The 8883-nt window shown below is 40.7% G+C and overlaps 1 protein-coding gene across 2 annotated transcripts; it reads right to left on the bottom strand.

Annotated features, from left to right (window-relative positions):
- Positions 1-888: 888 nt before the first annotated feature.
- LOC144653227 (protein Spindly-B-like) lies at positions 889-8791 on the bottom strand. Of its 2 annotated transcripts, XR_013570705.1 has the most exons (10): positions 8511-8791; positions 7899-8421; positions 5824-5924; positions 5616-5726; positions 4876-5016; positions 3731-3840; positions 3098-3282; positions 2157-2659; positions 1036-1364; positions 889-984 (listed from the first exon to the last, which is right to left on the bottom strand). XR_013570705.1 is itself a non-coding variant. In XM_078513176.1 (9 exons), the coding sequence occupies exons 1-9, from the start codon at positions 8700-8702 to the stop codon at positions 1248-1250; spliced, it is 1983 nt and encodes a 660-aa protein (XP_078369302.1). In that variant the 5' UTR covers positions 8703-8791; the 3' UTR covers positions 889-1247. The 2 variants fall into 2 exon arrangements, 1 of the variants encoding a protein (XP_078369302.1); XM_078513176.1 differs by having other exon boundaries at positions 889-1364.
- Positions 8792-8883: the final 92 nt, after the last annotated feature.

Below are 8883 nucleotides of genomic sequence, written 5' to 3'. Positions count from 1 at the left end.
ACTCCTTTCATTTAAACAAAACTACCTTGCCATTCCCAGAACCAGCAATAACGCACAGTCTATGTATGTTGGGATTTAACTTTTAATTACTGCGATATCCATTGTCTACCGTTTACTAAGTTTGAAAATGTGAACCCTTACTTGCGCTTACTGACAAGCGCAAACAGCAAGCGAAAGTCCCTAACGTTATGAACCATTTAATGCCGATGCCAAGCGCGGGAAAATGTATACCACTCACAAGTGATTTTGGTTTCATTCTGAAAGAGGATGTTTGCCCTGATTGATTGGTCAGTCACATGGACAGGGCTTATTTTTTCCCGCAAATACAACTTCTTTTAAGAAGTTATTCTTTTAAGAAGTTATTTTTTTTTTTTTGGGGGGGGGGGAAGAAAAACACCGAATTCCCCACCCCCTTCTCCCCAAAAAAATAACTCCTGTCAGTCAAATGAAGAACCGCCCCATCGGTTTCTGATTGATTGTAGAAAGTAAAGTATAAACTGTTGTGTTTCTTTTTTTTTTAAATAACAACAGGGACTTCACGCTAGTTACGCTGTATAAGAACTTAAACCCTTACCCTGCTCTGTTTTTTGGAATCGGACGATATAGAATTGCTATTCCAGGTTATGTTTGTCAGAGACAATAACATCGCTCTGACACTAAATTCCTCTCATATGAACACTTTCTCTACAGCGGAAGTGAACAAGCTTGTCAAAGCTGAGAAATGAGAACACAGTCTGATCTGCAACTACAGAGCCGTAACCAGGCCTTTTTCATAGACGAGGCAAGATCTTGCTTTTAGTAGGAAGTTCAGGGGACATGCTCTCTTGAAAATTTGGAGACTAGACTTTATAAACATTTTTCAAAAGGAATTTCTTGAAAAAAAAAACAAAAAAAAAAAAACAATCTTGTGTTATTAGAAATTATTTTTTAAACTCAACGTATTTTGTTTTTAATTTTGGGTTATAATCAAGACGAGGCAAGCGCCTCGTCTTGCCTCTTGCTAGTTACGGCCCTGTACTATGTACATCAATTAACAGCGCTACTATGCATTCTACTCATCCAGTATCGCTTTCTTGTTTGTTTGTTTTTTAATCAACTAAAATGTATGGATAATTCAACATTCCTAAACATTCTCATAGCTAAACTGTGTGCTTGAGGCAAATTCTGCTTATTTTTGCAACCGAAAATTTTTGGAAGATTTTCGAACTTATATAAATTTTTAGGTAAATTTAATTAATCTTTTCCAGTTATTGCTGTGGGCACTGATTTTTGGCCTCGCCTTTCTTTACATTAATAACCACATGAGTGTGTTTCTGTCCTTTCACGGTTACCCTGGAAATGTTTCCGCATCCTGAAAAGCTTTCCTGCAAATTAGAATACAATACAAATATTTCAATTTTTATACAATCACTAAGAAAAGAGATTTCATAAGCTGCACAGCTGCCTCCAAGTGCTCTTGGGGGCGGGGAGAAGAGAGACCCTGGGAACGACTGATGACGTAGCTCTACGAAGTGCCATGCTGGATGCCTTTGATTGGCTATTACTTGCATGCAAAAATTCATAACCGAGCAGCAGCCAATCGGTGAAACTAAACGGACCTCCATAGAAGCTACGTCATCAGTGCTAGTATAGAATTTTTCGGTTGGGCTCCAGAAGTCTCTTCCGCTGCCGGATGAGAGTGCGGGCGGGAATTGAGAAAAGTCAATAATCACTCTTACGATCTATAAAATCTTATTTTATTCTCCTACTTATGGGCGAATCAGCCTGGATAAAAAAAACCTTTACAGTAAAACTAGCCGACGAGAAGGATGTGCAGTGCGCTTGATCAATACTTTTTGATCGAAGAGTTCTATGAATCAAACTCTCTCTAAAACAAACTTAGTCAGACGCACCTTTGTTTTTTGTTGACATATGAGATTTTTGGTATTATATTTTACGTGGAGCGTGTCTAGAGGAAAGAGATCTGTCGTGAAACTGCTAAAGGTAATTTAACAGACTACCAGTAACACAATTTGCGGCGATGCAATAAAATTTCGCTTCACAATACAATTTTCATAATTTCGATGATAACGAAAATGGCGGATTACACTGATTTCAAGGCGTGGCTGACTGGGGTTTTCTCTTTTTATATTGTATATTCCAAAACAAAACCTTACCTCAGGCTGCTCATTCTCTTTCAGGAGCTTGGTACAGGAAGTTGCATTTTCTGTTGCATTCTGAGTCTCTGATAAATCGATAACGTCCGGCTCGCCTTCTTCAAAGCGCACTGTTGGTTTTCTTTCGCGCCGTTCTTCAATTCTGACTTCATTTTCAACACCATTACTTGATAAAGGAGATATCCGTGACGCGTTGAAACTGGGAAAAGTTTCCGCATCCATGGATTCAACTTTAGAAGAAGTCACAATGCTGCTTCGTTCTTTGTTGTTAGACACCTGATCCAACGTTTTTGCCGGGGCCACTGGAGGCTTCGCTTTTGTAGGATCCATTTTTGGTAGCTTAGCGTTAACTGTGGACGCGAAGTTTTCTCGGATCTCCCTCTTGGTCGCTGATTGTGGAATACTAGTTTGTTTGGCGTTGATCAGCCCAGAGGCAGATTTGGATTTTCTCAAACTGCACGAGGTGTCGGTTTGAGAAACATTTTGAGGATCTTTCTGAGAATCTTAAAAGAAAAAGAGGATAAAACAGAGTAAATATTGTTGCTCATCATGATTGCAGCCGACTTACACTGACCTGCGTATTGTTACTTATTTTTCGCCGTTTTGAAAATATCGCGAAATTAAAAACCTGTGAAAATTTATTCTTAACGTTTCTGACGCCTTTTTAATAACGTTTTTTTTGGCCTAATCGCTAAAATTAAGTCCCGCGAAATATGCCCGTTCAATTTTCACGAAACTTTAAAGTTCCTGCGAAATTAAGTAATTAAATTGCCTAGAAAAGCAAATGACTTTAATCAAGAAAACGATGTCAAACGAAAGAAAAATAGGAAAGAAGACATGATTAACCTTAAATATACATTACAAGTCTGAAGCAGCATACACTGTGAATGTGCGGTAGGTTACATTGAATCTTGTCTTTTGTTTTTGCTCAGAATACTTACGGCTTTGCATTTTCATTCGTAAGTCGTCGATTTTCAGCCTTAGCCTGATATTTTCACTGTTCAGTTTCTCAACTTTGGACTCGGAAACGTGCAATTGATGTTCTGTGTGACGAAGTCTGTCAGTCTCTGACAACTGAAGCAAAGTTTTTGTCTGCAGTTCTTTATTCAACGCTGCCAAGGCCTTCCTACAAAACAAGACATTTTTATTATAGCTTAAATTGTCGTGCTTACAGCCTTATGATTAGTTTTCTCTCTCTCGCTGGACATCTGATGATTCTGGACAACCAAACATTCCATACTGATGACGCGTAGCTGTAAGAGATCCGTGCAGTGTCTCTGATTCTTATTGGTTTTTACTTGCGCGAGAAAATTCAAAACCGAGCAGCAGCCAATCAGAAACACCACACGGGTCTCAGTTGAGATACCTCATCACTATACAATAATAATTTAGGGTCGAATTACCCAGGTCTCTCGAGCGAGGAAAAATTCATCACGTGAAGACTGAAGAGAGATCTTCACAAGTTTGAATCAGGGATTTCATTTGCTATTAGGGGACATTTTTGGGAGGTTCTCGCAGCTATCAGCCCCTGAATCATGTGTATAAATAAACGCGTTTCTCTAACAGAGACTTACTTTGAATCCTCCAGTTGCAATTGAAGAAAGTTCACGTAGTCTTTCTTATCTCCAAACTCGGAGAAAGCGTCGTGAAATTCCTGCAAACGGCCGCTCATGTTGCTTTCTTCCTGAAAAACAATTCAATGCAGATTTACACAAGCCTACTATACATGCTCCTCTACATAAGCATAACATGGCAAAAGCATGTTATTCGTCCGATCTTTTGGCGTGGGTGCGTACATGTAGGTGGCTGCATGGCTAGTCCAATTCTCGCCCTGAAGAGACGTTGGCAGGGTGGGTAGGGGATGGTGGCAGCAGATGGTGGGTTGATTGCCCTTGTCTTCCTGGCCTGCCTGTGCTCCTCAGCTGCAGTGGTGCGCTCTTGGTGCATAAGCATAAAAAGAACGGACATGTCCATTATTCTTGTGCTTATGCTTATGCCATGTTATGCTTATGTCGCGGTGATTCCCCGGGGGGGGGGGGGGTACTCCCTATAATGGCCTATACGGGGAGGCTCCGCCCGAAGGGGTACCTTTTTCAGGCTTCAGGTATATAAAAGGGTAGGGATTTCACGAGTTTAAGTATATGAAAGGGTATGGAAATCTGTCATTTGGCTATTTTATTAAAATATTTCGAACAGACGCAATTTATGGCTGTATTATTTTAATTTATTAAGCGCTACATAAAAATGACAAGAAAACGTCCTATTTTAAGTCACCCATGTCTCTTAGGTATATGAAGGGGTACCTTTTTTCAGTTAAAGGTATACGAAAGGGGTACAATTTCTGTCAAAATGGTATATAAAAGGGTAAGGGGTTAGAACTTGGGGCGGAGCCTCCCCGTATAAACTTTTTTGGTACCCCCCCCCCCCGGGGGTGATTCCTAGTGAGAACAACATAGGGAAAACAAGTGTGCTTGTTCTCCTTATGCTCGTGCTTTTGTTTATGCTTATGTCAGTGCTGTTCTGACTAACGTTATGCTTATGTCGTTATGCTTGTGCGCTAGTGAAAACCAGCCTATACGTTAGTACGTGGATCCCTGGAGAGTGAGTCAGATGGAATTTCTTGGGTCGTCGGAATCTCTAACGGGGAAGTGGGGAATAATAGAGCTCGTGAGGCTCAAAGACGCCAGATTTTCCGCTACGATAAGTACAAGTTATATACCTTCTGCTTTTCCAAACTTGATATTTTTGTGTTTAGCATTTTGACCTCGCCTTCTTTCTGCACTAAAGCCTGTGTCAGCCGTTGAATCTGAGAGGCGTCCGCGTGACAACTCTTGACTTGGAGCAGGGTAGCAACTTGATTCTGATAAGGAACAAAACTTAATTATTACTTCAACGCAAAACTGGATAAACTGTTAGCTAAAACCTGTAAGGGTATAAAAAAAACGAAAAAAAAAATCTTCTTCACTATACAACGCTCCCCGTTCACATTAATGCGTTTACGCTTGACAGGTTCTGGCCTATCGTCCACACTGATACAATCAAAAACACTCATCCTGTTTATGAAAAACGCAAATATTTGAAAACAATGTTCCGCGTGAAGCCCTATCGTATCAGTGTAGACGGCGAAAATGGAGCCTTTCCAAAACACATCGTTTTTTAAACGAATCTGTATAGACGACGGGCGAAAACGCATGACAAAACGCCCCAACGAAAACGCATTAGTCAGGGCCGTACCTAGGATTTTTTGTCTGCGGGGGCAAACTCAAATATAGCTACAAGAAATAGCCCAGCAAAGTCAACTGCCCCCTTTGTCCCCCCGCTAGCTATGTACGGCCCTGTTAGTGCAAACGGGGACGTTGGAAACATCATTTTTGCAATTGAAAAGTTGCACAAAAGAATTGCTTTAATAGTGCACAGCGCCTAACTCTTGCATACATTTACACGAAAGTGCTTTATTACCTTCAACCTCTGCAGATGCTGTTTTGTCATGTTATGTATCTTCACCATACCCTCATTTCGTGCACGCAGGCTGCCATACTTCTTCTCGAGTTCTAATCGTTTGTCCTCAACCTGAAAGCAATTTGTGTCAAAGTATAAGACTAATAACTTCAAAGATGATAAAATTATTAAAAACAAAAAAAAAAACGAGACGAAAAATTGGACGTACCTCTCCAAACAAGGAATTTCCTTGTTTTCCAAAGTTTCTCCTTGCATTGTCAGCCTTCAGGTTTTCCAGCTCGGCTTTTAATTCACCTGCCTCAAGCCGAGCTTCCTATTGAAATTGTTTTGAAAAGTTATGTTCTCCTGGTTATACATGATATGTAAGGCCCGACTATGGTTCTTTTGTGGATTCTTTTAGGGAGGAAGGGGTAGGGGAGTCTACCCTTAAGGCCTGCATGGCAAAACAAGGAAACATGTTTCCATAGCTATTTTCTTGTTTTGCTACGGTTCCATGCCGCAGGGAAACACGGAATGTTTCTGCGGTGAAGCAGAAGCAATTTTGCGCCTTGGAGACAAAAATTGACGCTGGAAACATGCATGCTGTATGAGTGTTGTTGGAAACATGTTTCCTCGTTTTGCCAAGCCTTTAGGTCGCCGTCAACCGACTCAACCTGCAAGAAAAAAGTATCTGGGAATTGTGAAGGGTGCTTTCTTTAATAGCGACCTTTAGATTGGACTACGAGTACGAGATTGCGTACGAGTACGAGTTTTCAAACAAATTCGTGTTTCTCATATACAGTGGAACCCCGATATAACGATATGCCAAGGGAGCAGTAAAATAATATCGTTATATCGAGGAATCGTTATATCGAAACTCCCGATATAACGATATGGCCGTAAAATAACCGGAAATATTGTTATATCGGGGTAAACCCAACATATACTTTTTAACTGGATAAAGAGACTTAGAATACAGTATCATTTTCTAATATCATCGTATAAAGCTGTTGTCAGAAACGTTAGAGATTTAATACTCTATTTAATACTGTTATGTTATTGTATTAAATTCAATGTTTTGCTTAAATTGTGACTGTGTACTGATAATATCGTTATATCGGAGAAGATTTTACGCTCGGTAAGCTAAATTCTCATCGTTATATCGAAGATCGTTACATCGAGGTTCTGCCCATACATTTTACTGTAACTTTTGCCGGGGCATAGAATATTCATCGTTATACCGGGAATATCGTTATATCGAGGATCGTTATATCGGGGTTCCACTGTAATTACTTATCACATCAACGTTTATTAATGTGTTAGTCAGCAACAGAAAAGAGTTAAGCTTATACTATTGTTCGGGGGATACAATTGTCTCGAAATTCCAAAATCATACTCCTAGTCAAATCTAAAGGTCGCTAATATACACCTCTACGGTTTATTTGTTATCCCTGTTCAATACAAGTACTGGGTATTTCAGTTCTCTCTTTTATTTACTTGCTTATTTATTTACTTATTTATTTATTTATTTATTTATTCATTTATTTACTTATTTATTTTTGGAGCGGGGGGGGGGGGGAGGGGTTATATAAATAATTGCAGTATTTTCGGGGTTACAGCGCAAGCTCCCTCTCTCTGATAAGACCCCCCAGTCTCCAATTTTTCACACGTCCCATTTCCTAGGAGTGTAGCTGTATGTTTTTTTGATCTATCCAACATATTTAGTTTTCATTGCTACAGTTTTTGTGGAATTTATTGTGTTATAAAAATTAAATCTGAGGCCCATCTCTAGCAAGACCCACCTCCCCTCCCCTCAAAAGGTCTGGGTCTTCTGGGGCGCCCCCCCCCCAAAAAAAGAGGGGGGGAAAAAAAAAAAAGGGGCCAAAAGCGGCGCGCTCTCGGTGCGGGAGCGATGGCGCCCGGGCATGCAGCGGTCGGGGGGCCACGCCAGTGGGGTCTCCTGGCACAGGCTGGCGCAGCGTCCCGGTGGGACGGGCGTGCGGTGGCCGGACTGCCACGTCCCGCGATTCATCGAACGCGTTCTTCGTGATGTGATCCACTGGTGATGCCAATCAGATCATTTTCCACATCCGGTCACGTGGTCCGGAACACGATTATCAACGGTTCACGCGCTCCTTCCCGATTTTGGGGGGGGGGCGGGCGGCTAACTGTGATCTGTTGTTTTGCAAATTCTGGAGTGTAAGGGTGCTTACCATTTGTGAAAAAGAATCAGGATGAACATTGAATAAACGACAAAATATTAGTAATATTCGACGTTAAGCAATTCTAACTTAAACTATACACTTGCCTGTAAACAGTTAAACCACGTTTGTCCTTGCCGAGCCTTCTCTTGGAGCTCTTCCTCGAGATGTTCAACTCTTTCCTTCAACAAGTTTCTGTCGAATAAAATTCTCTCCTGGTTATCTTTGAAATCAGCAAGCTCTAATGTCAAAGCATCTTTCTCGTCCTTGAGTTCGGCGGCAAGATGAACATATTCCTCGATACTTTCTAATCGTGATCTTCCCTTGTGTTGTAGTTCTTCATTACTTCGGCGAGCTGTTTGTAGCATTTCATCTTGCTTTTTGATCTTCTCTTGCAGTTGAATTTCGACCAGGCTATGCTTGCTTATATCATTTTGCAAAGATTCTATTTCTTTTCTCAAATCACTGATCTTTTTCTCCGTGCTTAGCTGCTGAGATTTTTCCTTTGCTTGGAATTCCTTTCCAAGTTTTTCCTTCAAATCCTCCAATTCGTGAGCACGGTTTGAATTGGTCCTGACTTCAGTCTCTAGTCTGGATCGCAGCGAATAATTCTCTTGCTTGAGCTCCTGTTTACGAGAAGAAAATCAAACGTTAAAATCCTTTTATCCTACAAACTTAACGATTAATTATAAAGTCGGAAACTATAACAGCTTACCTCAAGACTTCCTAACGTTGAAATGTAGTCGTTGTTCGCCTCTTCAAGTTTTTTCTCCAACTCCTGATTGTTTTCGAGCAGATTCTTTCCGATCTCTCCTGCCAATTCTCTATCCTGCTGCAATCCTTCGTTTTCTTCTTTCAAGCGGATTATTTCTTCTTTGAGAAAATAAACTTCATTTTCGAGATCCATAATGCTGGTGTGAAAAGCTGATCGAGAAATGTTTACAGCAATTTCAAATTTCGCTGGGAAGCCCTCAGAATGCCTGGGCCCAGCCTGTGATTGGCTAATTTTAGGAAATTAACCAATCAAAACTCGTAATTCTACATCACGGGCTCATATGTTAGTCAGCGGTCAGTGAAAGAAGCCAATA

The sequence above is a fragment of the Oculina patagonica genome, chromosome 5 (genome assembly GCF_052425735.1).
Source record: "Oculina patagonica isolate OP01 chromosome 5, crgOcupat, whole genome shotgun sequence".
Classification (NCBI taxonomy): domain Eukaryota; kingdom Metazoa; phylum Cnidaria; class Anthozoa; order Scleractinia; family Oculinidae; genus Oculina; species Oculina patagonica.
The sequence above is the reverse complement of the archived record's forward strand: the minus strand, read 5'-3'. Positions and strand labels throughout refer to the sequence as shown.

Excerpts from the sequence above, each read along its gene's own strand:
- LOC144653227 (XM_078513176.1), bottom strand. The coding sequence starts at position 8,702 with ATGGATCTCGAAAATGAAGTTTATTTTCTCAAAGAAGAAATAATCCGC. Across the intron at positions 5,925-7,898 it reads GTTTAACTGTTTACAGGCAA|CTCGGCTTGAGGCAGGTGAA; the intron begins GTGTATAGTTTA and ends TTCAATAGGAAG. Across the intron at positions 1,365-2,156 it reads AAGAGAATGAGCAGCCTGAG|GAAAGCTTTTCAGGATGCGG; the intron begins GTAAGGTTTTGT and ends TCTAATTTGCAG.